The sequence below is a fragment of the Oncorhynchus kisutch genome, linkage group LG12 (genome assembly GCF_002021735.2).
Source record: "Oncorhynchus kisutch isolate 150728-3 linkage group LG12, Okis_V2, whole genome shotgun sequence".
Lineage (NCBI taxonomy): Eukaryota > Metazoa > Chordata > Actinopteri > Salmoniformes > Salmonidae > Oncorhynchus > Oncorhynchus kisutch.
Window position 1 is genome coordinate 53,865,884 of NC_034185.2, and position 24,866 is coordinate 53,890,749.

General features: G+C 43.1%; 2 protein-coding genes across 3 annotated transcripts; both read left to right on the forward strand.

The window, feature by feature from the left end:
* Positions 1–148: 148 nt before the first annotated feature.
* On the forward strand, positions 149–7,137 carry LOC109901252 (zinc finger protein 184). 2 transcript variants are annotated; one of them, XM_031836607.1, is made up of 4 exons: positions 149–869; positions 1,297–1,412; positions 1,609–2,749; positions 6,043–7,137. In XM_031836607.1, the coding sequence occupies exons 1-4, from the start codon at positions 602–604 to the stop codon at positions 6,081–6,083; spliced, it is 1,566 nt and encodes a 521-aa protein (XP_031692467.1). In that variant the 5' UTR covers positions 149–601; the 3' UTR covers positions 6,084–7,137. The 2 variants fall into 2 exon arrangements, with proteins under 2 accessions (XP_031692467.1, XP_020352886.1); XM_020497297.2 differs by lacking the exon at positions 6,043–7,137 and having other exon boundaries at positions 151–869; positions 1,609–4,154.
* A 1,873-nt stretch (positions 7,138–9,010) lies between these two features.
* On the forward strand, positions 9,011–23,209 carry LOC109901260 (uncharacterized). Its single transcript, XM_020497309.2, has 6 exons — positions 9,011–9,498; positions 10,023–10,153; positions 10,341–10,505; positions 15,933–16,097; positions 16,473–16,584; positions 21,404–23,209. The coding sequence occupies exons 1-6, from the start codon at positions 9,216–9,218 to the stop codon at positions 22,294–22,296; spliced, it is 1,749 nt and encodes a 582-aa protein (XP_020352898.2). The 5' UTR covers positions 9,011–9,215; the 3' UTR covers positions 22,297–23,209.
* The last annotated feature ends 1,657 nt before the right edge of the window (positions 23,210–24,866 follow it).

The following is a 24,866-nucleotide window of genomic DNA, read 5'->3' on the forward strand; positions in this document are numbered from 1 at the left end:
ATGGGCGTTCACCACAAAAGGTACCCATCTAACACTAGGGCTAAGAGGGTAATTAACCACATATCCCTCATTAACTTGTCATTTGAAACAGGCTTGTGTAAATACCTGTTTTTAGAGAGACAGTAAACCTAGGCTAGAACAAGGACAGTTGAGTATTTACCTTACTGGGGTGATGTAGATGGAATAAAATATTTCTAATATGTTCTTCTGTATTCTTGCTAACACACTATTCTTTCTAAACAAGTCGGCTCTAAGCTTGAAAGATAGATACCGATCATGAATAGGAGATTTGATAAGTACCGTAATTCAAAGAACAGCGCGCATTCTTTTTTTCATTTAACCACACCATTTGAGCTATGACGCCGACCAATTAGATCCTTTTTCGTCAGTGTTAACGGAAGTGAACATTAAATCAAGAACAATTTTGTACGTTAGTGTTTTTGATTGTTGCTATTTTGACGTTTATTAACACCCTGGAACTCAACATATGACTAATTTATCTGCAAAGAATCACATACCCCAGGTAGTATTTAATTCGCGTTGGAGACTGGATTTGGTTGATAGATGTTATTTAAGTAAAGCTAGCTAGTAGCTGCTAACAATGGCTAAACGTATGGTTTTTCACACTCAAATAGCCTCCATTATGGAGGTGCTAGCGAATGCAGCTGTGGCAGAGATCTGTAAACTCGTCGACGACGACTATGCAGTGTTTTGTTTGGAAATAACTAAAAGCCAGAAAGAAAACAGGACATTGCGGACAGAACTGAAAGTGGCACGGGAGCGCGCAGAGAAGACAGCGCGAGAGCGCGCCCTAGCTACTCGTCCCAGTAGTGTCAAGATCCTCGACCGATACAGAGGAATGGCAAGAGGTACATTTTTATTTTGCCGAAGGCCGAGGCTGTGGGGCATTTCGCCCTGTTCCCCTCTGCACATGTGTTCAGATGTGTTGGTCAGTGTTTGGATAGTATGCAATACTTCACCTGAATACTTAACTATCTTGTACATTTTTATGTATTTTACCAGGCAGGTCAATTAAGAACAAATTCTTCTTGCACAAAGACACAATACCATATTCTAAGCAGATTCTTGATTTGCTGAATTTCCTATTGTCATGCTCAATTAAACGAATGTGATGCAAGGAGCATAATCAATCCACCAATAAATAGTATATCAATAAGAAGTGTTACCTTACATCCTCTTTGCCAAATGTAGACAGTGTCAGTAGTGTACAATATAGAGTTGCGCATTGACAGTACCTAATTTCACCATCCCTTTTCCCCCCAATCACTCTTTTAGGTGAAGGCCACAGGAGCTTTATGAAGCCAGTGGGACACAACGCGTGGAGAGATGACCAACCCATAGCTATAGATGAGGGGAGTGGAACCTCACCCCAGCATGTTATCGTGAAAGAGGTTAGTGTCATAGTGTAACAAATTACAGTACATCAAATGTGGACAGTTTATTTCAGAAAGGCTCCCCTCAGCTATTCACTTGCTTACATGTACATCCTTATTTATCTGCCATAAGGGAGCTTGTGAGACTTCCCTATGACATTGTTATCTAATTCTACTCATGTACCGGTAATGACCTCCCCTCTTCTTGTCTCAGTCTGCAGAGGCTGCAGGTCCTGGGGTCAAGCTGGAGAGGTCTGAAGGAGAGGATCCACGGCACAGCAGAGACATCCAGGATGGTGCAGCGTCTGGAGTGGCACCCCCTTTAGCCATGGAGGACCTCACCACCACACCAGCGCTGCCCAAGACCCGACACAGCATCACGGACGTCAGTGGAACGCTGAATGCTGTCCTAAAGTCAGAGACGGACACTACGACTTTAACAGTGCTGGAGCAACTGGGCAGTCCTCCTGGTCGCCACTCTGAGTATTTACTTTACGGGAGCCCGAGGAAGGTTCTGTCCCATCAGGACTCAAGTGACACGTTACAGAATAGCAATGATCCGTCCTATTCATACACTACAGAGACAGAGATGATACCTGATGACATGCCTGTGGGCTTAGATACACAGACTAATCCAATGAGAGGGGACTGGAACCAGTACAGCAGTAGTATATACTCTGAAGGGTCCCTAGATAAGAAAGGGGAGGGTCTGGTTGTAGATCAGGTGACTGTGAAGGGGGAGGGCGACCCTCCTCTGACATGGAATGCAGACGATACTCACTTAGGAGAAGGACAGTCACAGGGCAACACTAGTGACTTCTTAGACTACAGGGAAAGCTTAGAGCCAAATCCAAATATCGCAACCCACTCCCCTTTACACGCGTTCAGGGATTCAGACCCAGAGTCCACATCGATGGCACCTTCCAATTCACACGGCTGTGTCCTTTTCGATCAGGTATTGAATTCAAAGGATGTAAGGTCCAAGACTCGAGGGGGGGGAGCAACATCAGGCAACAGTAAAGAGAAACGGTTCCTCTGCATGTTCTGTAAGAAAGGCTTCAGCTGCCCCCAGAAGGTGGAGATCCACCAGAGGGTCCATACAGGGGAGAAATTATTCAGTTGTACCCAGTGTCACATGCGCTTCACCCAGGCTGGCACCCTGAAGAGACACCAGAGGGTCCACACAGGGGAGAAACCCTTCAGCTGTACCCAGTGTCACATGCGCTTCACACAGTCTGGCAACCTGAAGATCCACCAGAGGGTCCACATAGGGGTGAAACCCTTCAGCTGTACCCAGTGTCACATGTGCTTCTCCCAGGCTTGGAACCTGAAGAGCCACCAGAGGGTCCACTCAGGTGAGAAACCCTTCAGCTGTCCCCAGTGTCACATGAGCTTCTCCCACTCGTCCAGCCTGAAGAGGCACCAGAGGGTCCACACGGGGAAGAAAATGTACAGCTGCCACTAGTTTGGAAATACTTTTCCCCCACCAGAACCAGCTGAAGATGCACATGGGAGAAAGGCCGTTTGCCTGTGAGCACTGCGGGAAGAGGTTATCATAGGAGCTACCTCAGGATACACCAGCAGAAAAAACATTTCACTATATAACGTAGAAAGTAACCATTCCACTTGATAGCTTCTGAGTTTAGATCAAACCTTGCATTGAAGACAAAGATACATTCCGATTTAGAATTAGAAGAGTAACAGATTTCAGTGTTGAATATTCCTGTGTAGAATATTGCAGCCAGGCAGTGGCCGTGTCCGAATACCCATACTAGCGTACTTCATACTTAAACTGCATATTCATTTTGGCATTTGATCTAGTAGAATTCAGTAATGTTTTCCGACTCATGTGTTTGATAACAGCTGATAATCCAAGAAATTGATGCGCTGTATCAAAATGAAGGCATGGTGGGAGTCAACGCAATCCCGCATTCAGTGTACTTTTTTTCAAAATGTGACATAACAGACTTAGCGTGGGGGGGGGGGCTCTTCTGTCTTAACATCAGTGGGAAGCTGGTTCTACCATTTGGGTGCCAGGACAGAGAAGCGCTTTGACTGGGCTGAGTGGGGGCTGTACCCTGTAGGGGTGGGACGGCCAAGAGACCTGAGGAGGCAGAACATAGTGCTTGGGTTGGGGTGTTGGGTTTGAGCATAGCCTGAAGGTAGGGAGGGGCAGTTCCCCTTGCTGCTCTGTAGGCAAGCACCATGGTCTTGTCGTGGATGTGAGCTTCGACTGGAAGCCAGTAGTGTGCCAAAGAGCAGTTGAACACTTTGGGAAGGTTGAACACCAGGCGGGGTGCAGCATTCTGGATAAGTTGCAGGGGTTTGATGGCACAAGCAGGGAGCCCATCCAACAGAAAGTTGCAGTAGTCTAGACTGGAGATGACAAGAGCCTGGATTAGGACCGGCACCACTTCCTGTGTGAGGAAGGGTCGTACTCTACTGTTGTAGAGCATGAACCTGCAGGAAAGTCACTGCTTTGATGTTTGCAGAGAATGACAGGGTGTTGTCCAAGGTCACGCCAAGGGTCTTTGCACTCTGGTAGGGGGACACAGTGGAGATGTCAACCATGATGGAGAAGTCTTGGAGTGGGCAGACCTTCCCCGGGAGAAAGAGCAGTTATGTCATGTCGAGGTTGAGCTTGAGGTGGTGGGCTGACATCCAAGCTGAGATGTCTGCTAAGCACACAGAGATATGTGTGGTTTTCATATGGTGTATTTAACACTTGTTTATGTTTAATAAACACAAAATGGGACTTTTCATTCTAAGACTTTCATTGAGACTCTTTAGTATATATCACTTCGGATCTCACCCTATTCTGCATACACCCAACAGCACTTTATAACCATTAGACTTACTAAATATACCTACACATACCCACACACTAACAAACACCTACTGTACATGTCAAAATAGTTTAGTCAGGTTTGTCTGATGACTTGATTTATAAGTTATTTTTACCCACAACATTTTTCCACCATGATGGGTTTAACAACAATGAAGTCATTCTGTGACTAGAGTATAGGACTCAAATGTAGTGAGGATGGGTTAATACTCCATGTTGAAAGTGTGTTTTATCAAATCAAATGTATTTATATAGCCCTTCATACATCAGCTGATATCTCAAAGTGCTGTACAGAAACCCAGCCTAAAACCCCAAACAGCAAGCAATGCAGGTGTAGAAGCACGGTGGCTAGGAAAAACTCCCTAGAAAGGCCAGAACCTAGGAAGAAACCTAGAGAGGAACCAGGCTATGAGGGGTGGCCAGTCCTCTTCTGGCTGTGCCGGGTGGAGATTATAACAGAACATGGCCAAGATGTTCAAATGTTCATAAATAAATAACCAGCATGGTCAAATCATAATAATCACAGGCAGAACAGTTGAAACTGGAGCAGCAGCACAACCAGGTGGACTGGGGACAGCAAGGAGTCATCATGCCAGGTAGTCCTGAGGCATGGTCCTAGGGCTCAGGTCCTCTGAGAGAAAGAGAGAATTAGAGAGAGCATACTTAAATTCACACAGGACACAGAATAAGACAGGAGAAGTACTCCAGATATAACAAACTGACCCTAGCCCCCAACACATAAACTACTGCAGCATAAATACTGGAGGCTGAGACAGGAGGGGTCAGGAGGCACTGTGGCCCCATCCGATGACACCCCCAGACAGGGCCAAACAGGAAGGATATAACCCCACCCACTTTGCCAAAGCACAGCCCCCACACCACTAGAGGGATATCTTCAACCACCAACTTACCATCCTGAGACAAGGCCGAGTATAGCCCACAAAGATTTCTACCACGGCACAACCCAAGGGGGGGGGGGCGCCAACCCAGACAGGAAGATCACATCAGTGACTCAACCCACTCAAGTGACGCACCCCTCCTAGGGACGTCATGAAAGAGCACCAGTAAGCCAGTGACTCAGCCCCTGTAATATGGTTAGGCAGAGAATCCCAGTGGAAAGAGTGGAACCGGCCAGGCAGAGACAGCAAGGGCGGTTCGTTGCTCCAGAGCCTTTCCGTTCACCTTCACACCCCTGGGCCAGACTACACTCAATCATATGACCCACTGAAGAGATGAGTCTTCAGTAAAGACTTAAAGGTTGAGACCGAGTTTGCGTCTCACACATGGGTAGGCAGACCATTCCATAAAAATTTTGCTCTATAGGAGAAAGCCCTACCTCCAGCTGTTTGCTTAGAAATTCTAGGGACGATTAGGAGGCCTGCGTCTTGTGACCATAGCATACGTGTAGGTATGTACGGCAGGACCAAATCAGAGAGATAGGTAGGAGCAAGCCCATGTAAGGCTTAGTAGGTTAGCAGTAAAACCTTGAAATCAGCCCTTGCCTTGACAGGAAGCCAGTGTAGGGAGGCTAGCACTGGAGTAAAATGATCAATTTTTTTAGTTCTAGTCAGGATTCTAGCAGCCGTATTTAGCACTAACTGAAGTTTATTTAGTGCTTTATCCGGGTAGCCGGAAAGTAGAGCATTGCAGTAGTCTAACCTAGAAGTAACAAAAGCATGGATAAATTTTTCAGCATCATTTTTGGACAGAAAGTTTCAGATTTTTGCAATGTCCGTGTATTATCTGTGTATGTACCTTAGGGTAGTGTATGTCTGTGTAATTTGTATCACCTTTCTCTTCCAGGAGGGTCTAGAGGTGCTGCTGGTGAAGGAAGAGGGGTGTGAGGAGGGTCTGGAGATCTCAGAAGGTAGTGACGGGATGATTAATACAGAAGCTCCGATGCAGTTTTCAAAGCACTACTGATTCGACAACGTTTCAATGCTTGCGTCAAAGTAACAATACCACGTGAAGATGACGTTCGAAGCTTCGGACGTCACAGTACCATCTGACAGGTGTCGGAAATCGGAACTGATGGTGCTTTCAAGACCACTGGGAACTCAGAGAAGGGAAGAAAAAAAACACAGTCTAATCAGGACGTCAGTGATCTTCAGGTCGGAGCTGTAGAAAGAGGCCCAAGTTCTCGACTTGGATTTCCAGTCGGAGCTCATATTTTCCCCCAGAGTTCCCAGTTATTTTGAACGTCGGAGATGTTCGAGTTTTCAGTTGCTCTGAAGAAGGCATGAGAGTGCCGATCTCATTCCAGCTCTGCTGGGGGCTTTCAAGAATCTTTGAATTTTGTCTAGATAATTCAGTTTTAGCAGGTGAAAGATAGTTCAGGGCGTACAGCCAAATGGCAAATTAATCTATCCTAAAACCAAAACACAGTATCGAATCTCGAGACTTTTCATTTTTGAGAACAGTGATTGTAAATGAAACAACTATAGTAGTTTTTATTGATAATTATTAAATGATGTATCCAAAGTTTGTTAATATGTAAAGGCAAAGTTGACAAGCAGTTACCCCGTGATAAATGAGGTAAAAAACTGTAGCTTCCAAAACAACGACCTATGCTGGACAGTACTTAGACTTACTCTAGATATTCTTCTGCTTTTCTCGCCTGACAGGTGGCTCAGCCTGTAGAGCAGCGCAAGTCAGTCGACTTCTAATAGCACAAGATTAAACTAGCTACATTGTATTTCTAACTTTTACATTCTGAGTTTAGATAAGCATAGGCTGCTCAGTTAAAAAAAAAATGAACATCCTAAATCATGCCATGTAACCACCATCTTTTGTAAAGTTGTTCGTTTCAAACACTGAGCTAGTGTGCTTTTTCGAACCATGATTTGCAAAATTATTGATCCCACGGAATTTCTTCAATACAATGTTTCTGTCATACACCGACCTCTACTGGACACCTTATTTACCAATTTATTTAGATTTTTAAATCTTCTAATACATCAACGTTAGTGCAGGTAGGTGCAGCGATTTGGGATCAGACACTAGCATAGGCACAATATAAAATCCTGGCTACGGTTGAAAATGTAGTTTCTTCCTATAGTTCAAATAAAACTTTTTGTGTAACCTATGATAATCTTTTGTCTTCGGGATCCTAAATAATACCCGTTTATTTATTTATTTCACCTTTATTTAATAAACTGGCGGAAAAAAGGATAAATAGGATGTGAACCCCACATTCTAATTGAATGTATTAAATCAACGCTCACATCTACCCATTGCACCACGATGTTTTGATGGATGCATCGGAAAACAAGTATACTGCATATAAACATCAAACATGCTGACCAGCAGATGTCACTGATGGGCACTGTGTTAAAAGTTCAGAGTAATTAACCTTTTCCCGGTACAATTTGGTGAAAGCCCCAAGTTTCAGAAAACATCGATTTCCCATCACCAGAAATTGACCGTGGTGATATAAATCAACTAGTTGTAGGTAATGTTATCATGCAGCTTGGGGTATACACTCAGCTGTTGTTGTCGAAAGAATAAATGCGGTGGTTTTCTAACATGAACGGCAGGAGGCGTCGTACGTCAACTGGCATCCCCTTATACTAGGTGATCAACAATCAAAACATGGACATGCATTGCTAATCAAATAAATACATGTGCCTCTCATAAACAGCTTAATAAACTGTCTAGATATTCATACGGCCTAACCTTAGCTTAGGAGACGGAGGAAGGACAATAGTCACACCCCAATAAAATTATTGTTTTGTCTTCAGTTATGGCCGCTAGCATTTCTTAATGAACATTGATGAAAAACGAGGCCAAATCAGGAAGTGCAGCCGCACTTCTTGAATCAACACATATGGAATCTAATTATAATACACTACAATGGATCCATATTTTTAGGTTCTTGAATCACTGTGTTAGAGATGGACTTGGCTGTGGTTAATATTTTATAATATCATGTCCCCCAGACACGATCAGGACACGCATAACTATATTAATTTGGGGATAGGTCGAAAAACATTACATATATATGGGCATTTAGCTAGTTAGCTTGCTGTTGCTACCTAATTTGTCCTGGGATATAAACATTGGGTTGTTATTATACCTTAAATGCACAAGGTCAACTTTAAGGTGCATTACCACAACCAACTGGACTGGAGTCTGGACCTCAGTTCATCTTTCAATCACCCACGTGGGTATCGGCTCCTAAAAACCAATGAGAAGATGGCTTGTGGGTATATGCTCCTGCTCCCAAGCGTTCCCAAAACTAGAAAAAATATATATTGTAGGACTTCCCTCATGCCCCTTTTCATGACAGCACTAACGTTAGCCATGTGAGTGAGTGCTAGCTAGCTACCTGAGTAGGTATTTCAAAATCATAATTGAACAATTCCAAATGTTGTGTATATTTTGTGGTACCTTGTAGAGATAGACGCGGTCAACTAAACAAACATTTTTACACAATGATATTAGGACGGATCTAGGCTAGAACTCGGACAGTTGAATATCAAATCAAATGTATTTATATAGCCCTTCTTAAATCAGCTGATATCTCAAAGTGCTGTACAGAAACCCAGCCTATTTACCCAGAATATTTAACTTACCATGGTGATTCTATTATTTACTACTATATTTGTGTTAACACACTTTCTAAACAATTCTGCTCTCAGCTTGAAAGATACTGATCATATGAGATTTGATATGTAACGTAATAAACAGTACCGTTATTGAAACAGGGCGCCAAAATGTTTTATTTAACCACACCCTTTGAGCTATGACGACAACCAATAAGATAATTTCTCTTCAGTTTAAACGGAAGTGAACAGTGACTAAGAGCAATTTCCACGTTAGCGTTTGTATTAGGACGTTTACTAACACCATGGAACTCAAAATATGACATTTAAATGCATAGCGTCACATAATTATCCCAGGTAGTGTTTAATTTTCGTTGGAGATAGGACTTTGTTGATAGATGTTATCTAGGTAACGCTAGCTAGCTGCTAACAATGGCTAACTGTATGGTTTTTCACGCTCAAATAGCCTCCATTATGGAGGTGCTAGCGAATGCAGCCGTGGCAGAGATCTGTAAACTCGTAGACGACGACTATGCAGTGTTTCGTTTGGAAATAACTCAAAGCCGGAAAGAAAACGGCTCATTGCGGAGGAAACTACAGCTTCAAGAACTGAAGGTGGCACGGGAGCGCGCAGAAAGGACAATGCGAGAGCGCGTCCTCGCCAGCCGTCCCAGTAGTGTCAAGATCCTCGACCGAAACAGAGGAATGGCAAGAGGTACATTTAGCAGAAGACCGAGGCTGCGGGGCCTGTCGCACCGTTCTCCTATGCGCATGTGTGACTTTAGATGTTTTAACTCAGCATTTCCCAAACTACACTACACAGCTGATTCAAAAAGTAAACTAATCATCAAGTTTTGTAGTGTTAGGGCAACAAAACAAAAAGTGCACACCTTAGGGTCCCGAGGACCAAGTCATGGAAACTGTCTTAACCATAATTGGGTCTTGGTCAGTTTTTGAATTCTATGCAATAATCCCCCTGATTTAAAATAATGATATTTATTTAACCTCTATAAGACCCTATCGTATTCTAACCAGATTCTTCTATTTACTGCATTTCCTATTATTTACTCAATTAAAACAATGTGATGCATTAAACATAATACATCAATCAACAAATAGTACATCAAGAAGTTATGAGATTACCTTGCCAATTCTAGACAGTAACAATAGTGTACAATATACCATTGAGCATTGACAGTAGCTAACCTAATCACCTCTTTCCCCCCCAATCACTCTCAGGTGAAGGACATCTCACTGGAGGCCACAGGAGTTTTGTGAAGCCAGCGAGAGACAATACATGGCGAGATGACCAACCAATCACTGTTGATGAGGGGAGTGGAACCTCAACCCAGCATGTTATTGTTATAGAGGTTAGTGTAATAGTGTAACATAAAAATTACTGTCCAGTTTACTTCAGAAAGGCTCCCCTCAGCTATTCACTTACCTACATGTACATCTTCATTTAGCTGCCATAGGGGAGCTTGTGAGACTTCCCTACAACACTGTTATCCAATTAGACTCATGTGCCGGTAATAACCTCCTCTCTTCTTGTGTCAGTCTGCAGATGCAGAGGCTGCAGGTCTTGGGGTGAAGCTGGAGGGGTCTGAAGGAGAGGACCCACGGCACAGTAGTGACATCCAGACTGGAGTGGCTGGAGTGCCCCATGAAGCCACTGAGGACTCCACCACCGCCCCGCCCAGGACCCAACGCAGCATCACGGAGGTCAGTGGAACGCCGAACACCGTCCTCAAGTCAGAGACAGACACCGAGACTTTAACTGTAACACACAGGCTCTTCCATACAGGATCTGACCACAGTTTAGACCCGGAGAGGCTGGGGCTACTGGGCTGTCCTCCTGCTTCCGGCTCAGAGTACTTTCCGGTATGTCACCAAAGCCAAAGAACGGATCATTACCGTGGAGATGATGACACGTTACACACTGGTGGTGATCAGTCTTGTTCTTACGCTACAGACATGGACCGTGGCAACATGCCCTTGGGTTTAGAGACCCAGACTGATCTGTCTAGAGGGGACTGGAACCGGTACAGTAGTAGTGTATACTCCGAAGGGTGCCTAGATAAGAAAGGGGAGGGTCTGATTCTAGATGAGGTGAAAGTGGAGGCCGACGCTTCTCCCACATGGAATGCAGATAGTCACCTAAGAGATGGACACTTACAAGGCGGAGATTTCTTAGATTACAGGGAAAGTGTAGAGACAAATCCAAATGTCGCGACCAACTCCCCTTTACGCACGCTCAGGGATCGCGACCCAGTGTCCACGTTGATGGGGCCTCCTGATTCACACATCCTTTTCAATCAGGTATTGAACTCAAAGGACCAAAAGGCCAAGGCTCTGGGAGGGGGAGAAACATCAGGCAATAGTAAAGAGAAACAGTTCCTCTGCATGTTCTGTAAGAAAAGCTTCAGCTGCCTCCAGAAGATGGAGATCCACCAGAGGGTCCATACAGGGGAGAAACCCTTCAGCTGTACCCAGTGTCACATGCGCTTTGCCCAGGCTGGTAACCTGAAAATCCACCAGAGGGTACACACAGGGGTGAAACCCTTCAGCTGTACCCAGTGTCACATGCGTTTTGCCCAAGCTGGCAACCTGAAGATCCACCAGAGGGTCCACACAGGAGTGAAACCCTTCAGCTGTAGCCAGTGTCATATGCGCTTCTCCCACTCGTCCAGCCTGAATAGGCACCAGAGGGTCCACACGGGAGAAATCCTACAGTTGCCCCCAGTGTGAGGAGAGATTCTCCCACCAGAACCATCTAAAGATGCACCTGAAGGTCCACACAGGAGAAAGGCCGTTCGCGGGAAGAGGTTCTCCGAGAGGAGCTCCCTCAGGATGCACCAACTGAAAAAACATTCCACTCCATAACATAGATAGTAACCAATCCACTCAGGAATGGTTTAGAGCAAGCCCTGCATTAACGTCAAAGATTAATTTTCATTATTCTCAGCAACAATATCCACAGATTTCAGTGTTGAATGTTCCTGAATGGAATATTGCATCCAGATATTGTGTGAATCAGTATATAAGGCATATACATGTGCGTGTGTGTGTATATATACAACAATACCAGTCAAGTTTGGACATACCTACTCATTCAAGGGTTTTTCTTTCTTTTTACTATTTAATATATATATATCTCTACACTACCTTTTCAAAAGTTTGGGGTCACTTAGAAATGTCCTTGTTTTTGAAAGAAGAGCACTGTATTTCTGATCAATTTGATGTTATTTTAATGGACAAAATGGGCTTTTATTTAAAAAACAAGGACATTTCTAAGTGACCCCAAACGTTTGAACGGTAGTATATATATATATATATATATGTGTGTATATGTGTGTGATGTTCACAAATGCCTATTTCATTACCTCCATTCAACTACTTAATTATTTTCCCCAAAACACTTTTCATTAGAAAATTAATGCAGTTTATCAAGTTCATGCTGATTTGTTGTTGAGACATGTGTATGTGGTTTTCATATGGTGTATTTAACACTTGTTTCTGTTTAATAAAAACAAAATGTGACTTCTCATTCTAAGACTTTCATTGACTGTATACACTCGAGTGCTTTATAATCAATACACACAAAATATACCTACACACTAAGTTGGAGGTTTACATGCACTTAGGTTGGAATCATTAACTCATTTTTCAACCACTCCACAAATTTCTTGTTAACAAACTTGTTGGTTAGGACATATTTGTGCATGATACAAGTAATTTCAAACAATTGTTTACAGACAGATTATTTCACTTATCATTCACTGTATCACAATTCCAGTGGGTCAGAAGTTTACATACACTAAGTTGACTGTGCCTTTAAACAGCTTGGAAAATTCCAGAAAATGTCATGGCTTTAGAAGCTTCTGATAGGCTAATTGACATCATTTGAGTCAATTGTTGGTGTACCTGTGGCTGTATTTCAAGGCCTACTTTCAAACTCAGTGCCTCTTTGCTTGACATCATGGGAAAATCAAAAGAAATCAGCCAAGACCTCAAAGAAAAAAAATTGTAGACCTCCACAAGTCTGGTTAATCATTGGGAGCAATTTCCAAATGCCTAAAGGTACCATGTTCATCTGTACAAACTAAAGTATGCAAGTATAAACACCATGGGACCATGCAGCCATCATACCGCTCAGGAAGAAGACGTGTTCTGTCTCCTAGAGATGAACGTACTTTGGTGCAAAATAATCCCAGAACAACAGCAATGGACCTTGTGAAGATGCTGGAGGAAACAGGTACAAAAGTATCTATATCCACAGTAAAATTAGTCCTATATGGTCAACCTGAAAGGCCGCTCAGCAAGGAAGAAGCCACTGCTCCAAAACCGCCAGAGTATAGTTTGCAACTGCACATGGGGACAAAGATCTTACTTTTTGGAGAAATGTCCTCTGGTCTGATGAAACAAAAATAGAACTGTTTGGCAATAATGACCATCGTTATGTTTGGAGGAAAATGGGGGATGCTTGAAAGCCGAAGAACACCATTCCAACCGTGAAGCACAGGGGTGGCAGCATCATGTTGTGGGGGTGCTTTGCTGCAGGAGGGACTGGTGTACTTCACAAAATAGATGGCATCATGAGGAATGAAAATTATGTTGATATATTGAAGCAACATCTCAAGACATCAGTCAGGAAGTTAAAGCTTGGTCGCAAATGGGTCTTCCAAATGGACAATGACCCCCCAAGCATACTTCCAAAGTTGTGGCAAAATGGCTTAAGGACAACGAAGTCAAGGTATTGGAGTGGCCATCACTAAGCCCTGACCTCAATCCTATAGAAAATGTGTGGGCAAAACTGAAAAAGTGTGTGCGAGCCAGGAGGCCTACAAACCTGAGTCAGTTACATCAGCTCTGTCAGGAGGAATGGGACAAAATTCACCCAACTTATTGTGGGAAGCTTGTGGAAGGCTACCCGAAACGTTTGACCCAAGTTTAAATTGTTTAAGGCAATGCCGAATACCGAATACTAATTGAGTGTATGTAAACTTCTGACCCACTGGGAATGTGTTGAAAGAAATAAAAGCTTCAATAAATAGTTCTCTCCACAATTATTCTGACATTTCACATTCTTAAAATAAAGTGGTGATCCTAACTGACCTAAAACAGGCAATTTTTACTAGGATTAAATGTCAGGAGTTGTGAAAAACTGAGTTAAAATATATTTGGTGTATGTAAACTTCAAACTTCAACTGTACCTGGGGCGGCAGGGAAGCCTAGTGGTTAGAACATTGGACCAGTAAGGTTGCAAGTTCAAATCCCCGAGCTGACAAGGTACAAATCTGTCGTTCTGTCCCTGAACAGGCAGTTAACCCACTGTTCCTAGGCCGTCATTGAAAATAAGAATTTGTTCTTAACTGACTTGCCTAGTTAAATGAAGGAAAAATACCTACTGTACACTTTTGTTTGTCTGATGACTTTTCATAGCTGACATATTTTTACTCACATCATATTGATGTCCTCCATGATGAGTTTAACCACAATGAAGTAATTGTGTAACTACAGTATAGCACTCAACTGTATTGGGGATGGGTCAACACTCCATGTTGAAAGTCTATTTATTATCTGTGTGTGTATACGTACCTGAGGGAGTATATACAGTGGGGCAAAAAAATATTTAGTCAGCCACCAATTGTGCAAGTTCTCCCACTTAAAAAGATAGGATTTTTAATGAATTTATTTGCAAATTATGGTGGAAATAAGTATTTGGTCACCTACAAACAAGCAAGATTTCTGGCTCTCACAGACCTGTAAATTCTTATTTAAGAGGCTCCTCTGTCCTCCACTCGTTACCTGTATTAATGGCACCTGTTTGAACTTGTTATCAGTATAAAAGACACCTGTCCACAACCTCAAACAGTCACACTCCAAACTCCACTATGGCCAAGACCAAAGAGCTGTCAAAGGACACCAGAAACAAAATTGTAGACCTGCACCAGGCTGGGAAGACTGAATCTGCAATAGGTAAGCAGCTTGGTTTGAAGAAATCAACTGTGGGAGCAATTATTAGGAAATGGAAGACATACAAGACCACTGATAATCTCCCTCGATCTGGGGCTCCACGCAAGTTCTCACCCCGTGGGGTCAAAATGATCACAAGAACGGTGAGCAAAAATCTCAGAACCACACGGGGGGACCTAGTGAATGACCTGCAGAGAGCTGGGACCAAAGTAACAAAGCCTACCATCAGTAACACACTACGCCGCCAGGGACTCAAATCCTGCAGTGCCAGACGTGTGCCCATGCTTAAGCCAGTACATGTCCAGGCCCGTCTGAAGTTTGCTAGAGAGCATTTGGATGATCCAGAAGAAGATTGGGAGAATGTCATATGGTCAGATGAAACCAAAATATAACTTTTTGGTAAAAACTCAACTCGTCGTGTTTGGAGGACAAAGAATGCTGAGTTGCATCCAAAGAACACCATACCTACTGTGAAGCATGGGGGTGGAAACATCATGCTTTGGGGCTGTTTTTCCTGCAAAGGGACCAGGACGACTGATCTGTGTAAAGGAAATAATGAATGGGGCCATGTGTCGTGAGATTGAGTGAAAACCTCCTTCCATCAGCAAGGGCATTGAAGATGAAACGTGGCTGGGTCTTTCAGCATGACAATGATCCCAAACACACCGCCCGGGCAACGAAGGAGTGGCTTTGTAAGAAGCATTTCAAGGTCCTGGAGTGGCCTAGCCAGTCTCCAGATCTCAACCCCATAGAAAATCTTTGGATGGAGTTGAAAGTCCATGTTGCCCAGCAACAGCCCCAAAACATCACTGCTCTAGAGGAGATCTGCATGGAGGAATGGGCCAAAATACCAGCAACAGTGTGTGAAAACCTTGTGAAGACTTACAGAAAACGTTTGACCTCTGTCATTGCCAACAAAGGGTATATAACAAAGTATTGAGATAAACTTTTGTTATTACCAAATACTTATTTTCCACCATAATTTGCAAATAAATTCATAAAAAATCCTACAATGTGATTTTCTGGATTTTTTTTCTAATGGTCTGTCATAGTTGAAGTGTACCTATGATGAAAATTACAGGCCTCATCTTTTTAAGTGGGAGAACTTGCACAATTGGTGGCCGACTAAATACTTTTTTGCCCCACTGTATCTGTATTACCTGTCTCTTCTAGGAGGAGGAGGGTCCAGATGTGCTGTTTGTGAAGGAGGAGGGCTGTGAGGAGGGTCTGGCGAACCCTGAGGGGAACATGGTCATGGAGGACAACCAGACTACACCTCCTTCTGAACCCACAGAGGAATTAGCTGAGCAGCACAGGACCACATACAGTCTCACTGAGGTGAGCCCACTGTAAACTCCTGTCTGAATGGTTATGTTAGGTCCCGTATCCACAAAGAGTCTCAGAGTAGGAGTGCTGATCTACGATCAGTTTAGCCTTTTAAATCATAATGAATAAGACTATGTAGACAGGGGACCTGTTCATTGATCAGCACTTCTACTCAGATTCTTTGTGGATACGGGCCCAGGTCTTGATTCATTTTTTCAGAAGGGTGGGACCATGTCTTTGAATTATCAAACCATTTCAAAGAGTGTCAAGTAATCAAATTAACTAACATGTTTGCATAGTACTCTTCGCAATCCTTCATTGCCCAATCAGAATATGCTCATATGAGATTTCTTGATCCAACATCCTCTCACTCTGTATCTCTTACAGTCAGTAGACATGGAGGATGGGAAGCCTGATCTGCTGCTAGTCAAAGAGGAGACAATAGAAGATGGACCAGAGAACATTGATCTTCTGAGTGGACTAAAGATGGGGGAGCAAGGTGAGGGAGAAATACATATAACCCATAGATCCTCAACAGGGTTCTACAGTGCGACCATTTTCCTCACATATGCATCTAAATATTTTGTTGTGCAATGTGGAATTTTAATTTAGGAGCGTCAGTGTGCATAGAAAAATGAAAGATTCTAGCTTTAATACCTGAAATATTTTTAATTGTGCTCCTAAATTTATTTGTGTGCCTACATTTTACTTATACTTACTCCTTGTAAAGAAAAAAAGTCAGCATAGAGCCCTCTTCAATGGGAATAGTGATGTGCTTGGATATTATTTTCTTCATTCGTTGGGGCGGCAGGGTGGCCTAGTGGTTAGAGTGTTGGACTAGTAACCGAAACGCAAGTTCAAATCCCCGAGCTGACAAGGCTGTTCCTAGGCCATCATTGAAAATAAGAATTTGTTCTTAACTGACTTGCCTAGTTAAATAAAGTAAAACAATTCATAAAATTAAATGAATACAACTTATGTTGACATATACAAAAACACAATGTATGAACTTCACCAGGTAATTGACATAAAAATGTATACGAGTTCCCCCTCAGTCACTCAACTTCGGTACAACATACCGAAGTCGCACTCTCGTGACCGGTTGAAGGATCCACAATCACACCTGACAAGGCCAATGAAATCTGCACCTCACTGGAAGCCCCGCCTTCCACAGGTGATAATCATGAGGCTCAGATTCATTCCTTCAACTATTCCACTCTTCACCTGGATGTGAACAGGAACAATTCACACTACTGAAACAAGCAATTAGAGAATGTGACTGTCTTACGTTGTGCCAACTAAACTGTCTCATAGTGGTAGAGCGTGCTCACCCCCTGGACATTGTGTGCTGAAGTTTGTATTTGGTATTGTTAATTATTCTTCAGTTTGCTGGATCAATGGTTAAGATGGCTAAGAAAGCGACCGAGATGACAATGGCTAAGCCGGGTTCGAGGTCACGATCATGCCCCCAGTCATGCAGGTTATACGAACCGTGTGGGCATTGCCACATACTGTGTGAAAACTTCCTGGAAAGACGTGTAGCATTCTTGTAACATTCTTTGCGACTTTCCTTTCCAAGAATTTGGCAACTTGGCTGGGACCGAGGTACAGGAAGTGGAGAGGGACTTGAGGCTGTTGTCGGAAAAGGTGGAACTAGCTTCCCAGCAGGGAGATGGTGAGCCGGTGGGTTTGGTGACATACAGGGCCCATATTCGGATGACGACATGGTGTCCCTGGACAGCTCAGGGGGTTTCCTCGGGTGATGAAGAGGACTTTATTTGGGGACAGCCACCTCCTCACGCAACGAGAGTAGCATAATTTTTTGGTACTCCAAGAGGGGCCAGGGGCTGAGGGTGTTGGCCTATTTGGACGATTGGCTGATAGCAGTCAAAGGAACACGCAGTGTTACCCATATCGAGGCTAGTGCTCCATGTTCCTTCTCTAGGTTTTATTGTAAACCAGAAAAAGGAGCTGTCTAACCCTATTGCAGCACATTCCATTCCTGGGTCTCGAGTTAGACTCATCCTTAAATTGCACTTTTCTACCCCCGCAGAGGTTGTCAGGTTTCCAGCTCTGCTTGGCCCAATTTTCAGCTGGGGCACACAGTACGTTTTTTTTCCATCTATGATGGTGGTCATTACCCTGGGGCTGTTCCAGTGCTGGGTGCTAGCAACACACTTGGATGCATTTCTTTACCTAAACCAGTCAATTCAGGTGTCCCCGACATGCCTTCGGGCACTGTCCCAGTGGATGGTTCTCATGGGCCAGGTGTTGTCCAGCAAGGTGATCACGACAGACTGCGAGGGTTACTGAATTTGGGGAGTATGGATGGTGTCACAGAGTGCCCGGCTTATCAATTACCTGGAACTTCTGATGGTGTACTGGCGCTCAGGCCCTCCTGTGTTTGTTGGGCCGGCATGTGCTGTCAGTGGTGTAAAAAGTACTCAATTATCATACTTGAGCAAAATTATTCTTCCTCCTTGGCGTTTTTCCTATTTTGTTGCATTACAATCTGTAATTTAAAATGGATTTTTATTTGGATTTCATGTAATGGACATACACAAAATAGTCCAAATTGGTGAATTGAAATTGAAAAAATATATATTTTTTAAACTTAAAAGTGGTGCGTGCATATGTATTAACCCCCTTTGCTATGAAGCCCCTAAATAAGATCTGATGCAAACAATTACCTTCAGAAGTCACATAATTAGTTAAATAAAGTACACCTGTGTGCAATCTAAGTGTCACATGATCTGTCACATGATTTCAGTATATGTACACTTGTTCTGAAAGGCCCCTGAGTCTGCAACACAAAGCAAGGGGCACCACCAAGCAAGCGGCACCATGAAGACCAAGGAGCTCTCCAAACAGGTCAGGGACAAAGTTGTGGAGAAGTACAGATCAGGGTTGAGTTCTAAAAAAAATATCAGAAACTTTGAACATCCCACGGAGCACCATTAAATTCATTATTAAAAATGGAAAGAATATGGCACCACAACAAACCTGACAAGAGAGGGCCGCCCACCAAAACTCACAGACCAGACAAGGAGGGCATTAATCAGAGCTAAAAGAGACCAAAGATAACCCTGAAGGAGCTGCAAAGCTCCACAGCGGAGATTGGAGTATCTGTCCATAGGACCACTTTAAGCCGTACACTCCACAGAGCTGGGCTTTACGGTAGAGTCGCCAGAAAAAATGCCATTGCTTAAAGAAACAAATAAGCAAACACGTTTGGTGTTCGCCAAAAGGCATGTGGGAGACTCCCTAAATATATGGAAGAAGGTACTCTGGTCAGATGAGACTAAAATTGAGCTTTTTGGCCATCAAGGAAAACACTATCTGGTACAAACCCAACACCTCTCATCACCTCGAGAACACCATCCCCGCAGTGAAGCATGGTGGCGGCAGCCCAGGCAGGGACTGAGAAACTGGTCAGAATTGAAGGAATGATGGATGGCGCTAAATACAGGGAAATTCTTGAAGGAAACTTGTTTCAGTCTTCGAGAGATTTGAGACTGGGACGGAGGTTCACCTTCCAGCAGGACATTGACCCTAAGCATACTGCTAATGCAACACTCAAGTGGTTTAAGGGGAAACATTGAAATGTCTTGGAATGGCCTACTCAAAGCCCAGACCTCAATCCAATTGAGAATCTCTGGTATGACTTAAAGATTGCTGTACACCAGCGGAACCCATTCAAATTGAAGGAGCTGGAACAGTTTTGCCTTGAAGAATGGGGAAAAAATCCCAGTGGCTAGATGTGCCAAGCTTATAGAGACATACCCCAAGATACTTGCAACTGTAATTGCTGCAAAAGGTGGCTCTACAAAGTATTGACTTTGAGGGACGAATAGTTATGCACGCTCAAGTTTAGTTTTTTTGCATGTTGTGTAAATCCAATGATACAAATTTAATTCCAGCATGTAAGGCACAAAATAGGAAACATTTCAAGAGGGTGGATACTTTTGCAAGCCACTGTACCTTAATACAAATTACTCAAGTAAAACTCACCCAGTAAAATACAAAGTATTTACTTTTAAATTTACTTTTGAAGTATAAGTATAAACATAAACCATTTCAAATGTCTTATATTAATTAAACGGCACAATTGTATTTTTATTGACGGATAGCCAAGGGCACACTCCAACATTAATTACAAACTAAGTATGTGTTCAGTGACTCAGTAGGGATGACCAGGGATGTTCTCTTGATAAGTGTGTGAATGACAATTCTCCTTTTCTTTTGTGTGTCAAGGAAAATGTATGGAGTAAAAAGTACATTATTCTCTTTAGGAATGTAGTAAAGTAAAAGTAGGCCAAAATATAAATAGTAAAGTACAGATACCCCCAAAAACTACTTAAGCAGTACTTTAAAGTATTTTTACTTAGGTACTTTACACCACTGTGTGCTGGTCATATCTAAGGACGGTGCCTCAGTTGGTAGAGTATGGTGCTTGCAATGCCAGGGTTGTTGGTTTGATTCCCACGGGGGACCAATACGAAAACATACGAAAACACAAATGTGTGCTTTCACTCTTGTAAGTCACTCTGGATAAGAGCGTGTTCTAAATGACAAAAATGTAAATATAATACATCAACAGGCATGGGCGGCCCCTCACCTCGCTCCCTGTTGTGGTGGAGCAGTGCACATTTGCTCTCACTTCAGGTGTAGCATGTTCCTGGTTACCTCAACTCAGGTGGATCTGCTATACCCCTGGGTGGTTTCCCAGATATGGGAGCGGTTCGGCAATGCCGACATAGATCTTTGCGAATTGTCTTTTTTTCTGCATGAGGGACCCAAGTGCCCCGTTGGGAACGGACTCCGGCGGACCAGTGGCCTTTGACCTTCCTTTATGCATTTTCACCAGTGGTTCTGATTCAGCCCACGTTGGCGAGGGTGCGCCGGGAGGGTTTATCATTGATTCTTGGGGCTCTCCGTTGGCCCAGGCTGCCTTGGTTCGGGGAGATCATTTGCCCTTTAGGGCGGGGACCCTGGCAACTCCCGTTGGTCTGGGTGGGGGACAAGTTACTTGAGCTTTCGGACAAGTAAATAATCTGTCCTACTTGTGGCTATAAAAGTTAATGTCAAGCCCTGAAAGCAGTATTCAATTGAAGGAATTAATCCTGTGGAAGACGGCGTGTCCAGCGAGGCGTGGATTTCATTGACCTTGCCAGGCGTGATTGTAGATCAACCGAAGTTGCAAGGGTGCGACTCCCCATAGTATGTTGTACCTTGTTTCCCTCCTTCAGGGAACATTAGTTATAACGTTACGTTTTCTCTGGAATGTTTAGAAAGTATTTTGTAACCACTTCTTGCAGGTTGGCTGGAGGCTAATAGAGGAGACTGGGTGAACATCTTGGATTCCCAGACCCAGACCGGTGCCACCAAGGGCCCAGGGGACATCATCACTGAGCAGGCCAGGACCAGAGGCGACATAGTGGAGGTCTGTGGATGGGACAGTGTCCTCAACTCTGAGCTGGGGAACAACACTGTTAATCACAACCAGAAACAGACAATGGAACACAAAACAACAACTGAACTGAGACCAGGACTGGCTGAGACCAGGGCAAGGCGTAGAATTGGTCTGCGGGGACTGGGAGGTGTCCGTATGCGGCTGAAGAGAACAGACACAGACACGGCTAGCGATGCTCCGTCCTGCTCCTATAGTTGTGATTCAGAGAGACTGATGGCGCCTCAGGTTAACCCTCCAACAGGTGCTTCCTTCAGCCTGCCTTCTATAGGATCTATCAACTGGAATATGGACCCTGCGACAACACAGACACTTCCTGGCCTTCATCCTCCTCACACTCTCCTAATGTTAAACCAGACCTCGGACAATGCCAGTTCCTCAACACTAAATGGCTACACAAGCTCATTGACAAATGACCATAGTAGAGATGGAATCAGTAAAGGTGGCAGCGCCAAAGAGAAGCGCTTTCCGTGTTCGTTCTGTGGGATATCCTTCAGTTTCCCCAAACAGGTGGAGATCCACCAGAGGATGCACATGGGGGAGAAAGCGTTCAGCTGCCACCTGTGCCCAGCCAGTTTCTCCCGATCGTCCAACCTGAAGAGGCACCAGAGGGTCCACACAGGGGAGAAACCCTACAGCTGCCCCCAGTGTGCAAAGAGGTTCTCCCACCACCACAATATGAAGGTGCACCTGAAGGTCCACACAGGAGAAGCAGTTTCCCTGTATGCACAGCAGGAGTAGCCTTATCTGACAACGTTGTCAATTGGGAGAAATCGTATCACTTGAGATACTTAGGGGATGTCTGGAAACTGTTATTTAGATTAAATATAGTTATCATGAGGTAAGAGAGTAGTTAACCACATACCCCTCATTAACCCTTTGTTAACTTGTCATTTGAAACAGGCTTGTGTAAATGCCTGTTTTTAGAGAGACAGTAAACCTAGATGGGGGGAATGCATCGATAAGTGTTAGCGCAAATACATGCTAGCTGTTCCCGTAAACTTCCAGTCATTGAGCCAACAACTATCCATTTAAAAGCTTGTCTCTGCAAAAATATAAAAACAAATGTACATATCTTTTGCGGAGATGGCTAAATGAATATAGAGGAAAAACTGAATTCCCCTTCCCACAATGGCACCACGTTCAGGAAGTGTCATCATTTGTTGTTGGGGGAAAAAATGGTGTAAAGGTTCCACCCAAAGTTCCACCCTGTTAGGATTATGCACCTAATGGTTGTTAAATGTTGTTAGAAAAGTTGGCAAATAATACTAATGTCAATATTTATTTATCTTTGAATATATTTTATGTAAATTTAGATACATTTTTTACTAATTACAGTTACATAGCATTATGTAAGTAATTGTCATGAAATGAAATGTGAATAAATAATTGTAATTAGTAATGTAATTGGCTAGCAACAATATATAATCTATTTTCATGTTTTACAAACTCCGGTTGACAATGTAAAAAAAAAAAAGGTGTTTTTATATGATCAAATAAATAGAAAGTAAACTAATGCACAATATTCATTCTTATTATAGGTGTTATGTTTTTCAACTATTTCATACATGGAACAAAAATATATAATGCAACATTTAGTGTTTGTCCCATGTTTCATCAGCTGAAATAAAAGATCCCAGAAATGTTCCATTCACCCAAAAAGCTTATTTTGCACAAATGTTGTGCACAAATGTTTACATCCCAGTTATTGACCATTTCTCCTTTTCCAAGATAATCAGCATGATCATTACACAGTTGCAACTTGTGCTGGGGACAATAAAAGGCCACTCTGAAATGTACAGTTGTGTCACTCAACACAATACCACAGATGTCACAATTTTTGATGGAATGTCCACCAGAGCTGTTGCCATAGAATTGAATGTTAATTTCTCTACCATAAGCCGCTTCCAACGTTGTTTCCGAGAATTTGGAAGTACGTCCAACCGGCCTCACAACCGCTGACCACGTTTATGGCATCGTGTGGGTGAGTGGTTTGCTGATGACAACGTTGTGAACAGAGTACCCTATGGTGGCGGTAGGCATAAGCTACGGACAACGAACACAATTGTATTTTATCTGTGGCAATTTGAATGCACAGAGATACTGTGATGAGATCCTGAGGCCCATTGTGGTGACATTCATCTGTCGCCTTTACGTCATGTTTCAGCATAATAATGCACAGCCCCATGTCGTAAGGATCTGTACACAATTCTTGGAACCTGAAAATGTCCCAGTTCTTCCATGGCCTGTATACTCACCAGACACATCACCCATTGAGCATGTTTGGGATGCTCAGGATCAACATGTACGACAGCGTGTTCCAGTTTCTGCCAATATCTAGCAACTTCGCACAGCCATTAAAGAGGAGTAGGACAACATTCCACAGGCCACAATCAACAGCTTGAACAACTCTATGCAAAGGAGATGTGTTGCGCTGCATGAGGCAAATGGTGGTCACAACAGATACTGACTGGTTTTCTGATCCATGATTTCCTTATATCAACTACAACTCAGTAAAATCTTTGAAACTGTTGCATGTTGCGTTTATTTTTGTTCAGGAAAGATGTAAAAAGTTATTTAATTTCATATCATGTATTCATTATTGGTGTTAGTTCTACCCTGTTATGCTTCAGTCTACCCTGTTGTGTTGGTATTTTAATATCAGAATTTAACAATACCATCAAATGTTCTGCATATTTTTGTGGTAACTTGTAGCGATGTAAGGGGTCAACTAAACATTCACCCCCCTTTAGGTTTTTCCTAATTTTGTTACGAACAAATTTAAATGGATTTAATAATACTTTTTCATCAACAATCTAATCAAAATACTCTGTCAATGTGGAAGATTTTTTTTTAAATATAAAAATTGGATACTAAAATATACAGTAATCATTGCATAATTATTCACACCTTTTGTTTAGGCAAGCCGAAATTAGTTCAGGAGTAACATTTTGTTAGACAAATCACATAAGTTACAAGGACTCACTCTGTAAAATAATAGGGGTTGACAGCGCCGCCCAGTACCCTTCCCCTGTCCCCCATACATACAACATATGTAAGGTCCCTCAGTCAAGTATTGCATTTCAAGCACAGATTCAATTATGAAGACCAGGGAGCTTTTCGAAAAGACTCAAAGAAGGGCAGAGATTGGTAGATGGGTAACAATAACACATCCGAAATGGAATGTCTCTTTATGCATGGTCAAGTTAATAATTATGCTGTGGTTTATGTATTAAACCACCCAGACACAAAGATAGTCATCCTTCTGAACTGAGCTGCAGGACAGGAATGAAACTGCTCAGGGATGTTAC

What these genes read in the sequence shown, in the direction of transcription:
- LOC109901260 (XM_020497309.2), top strand. Translation starts at nt 9,216, where the DNA reads ATGGCTAACTGTATGGTTTTTCACGCTCAAATAGCCTCCATTATGGAG. An exon ending in CCCAACGCAGCATCACGGAG is followed by an intron (nt 10,506 to 15,932) that starts GTCAGTGGAACG and finishes TGTCTCTTCTAG; the next exon opens with GAGGAGGAGGGTCCAGATGT. An exon ending in ACTAAAGATGGGGGAGCAAG is followed by an intron (nt 16,585 to 21,403) that starts GTGAGGGAGAAA and finishes CACTTCTTGCAG; the next exon opens with GTTGGCTGGAGGCTAATAGA.
- LOC109901252 (XM_020497297.2), top strand. Translation starts at nt 602, where the DNA reads ATGGCTAAACGTATGGTTTTTCACACTCAAATAGCCTCCATTATGGAG. An exon ending in ATACAGAGGAATGGCAAGAG is followed by an intron (nt 870 to 1,296) that starts GTACATTTTTAT and finishes TCACTCTTTTAG; the next exon opens with GTGAAGGCCACAGGAGCTTT. An exon ending in AGCATGTTATCGTGAAAGAG is followed by an intron (nt 1,413 to 1,608) that starts GTTAGTGTCATA and finishes TTCTTGTCTCAG; the next exon opens with TCTGCAGAGGCTGCAGGTCC.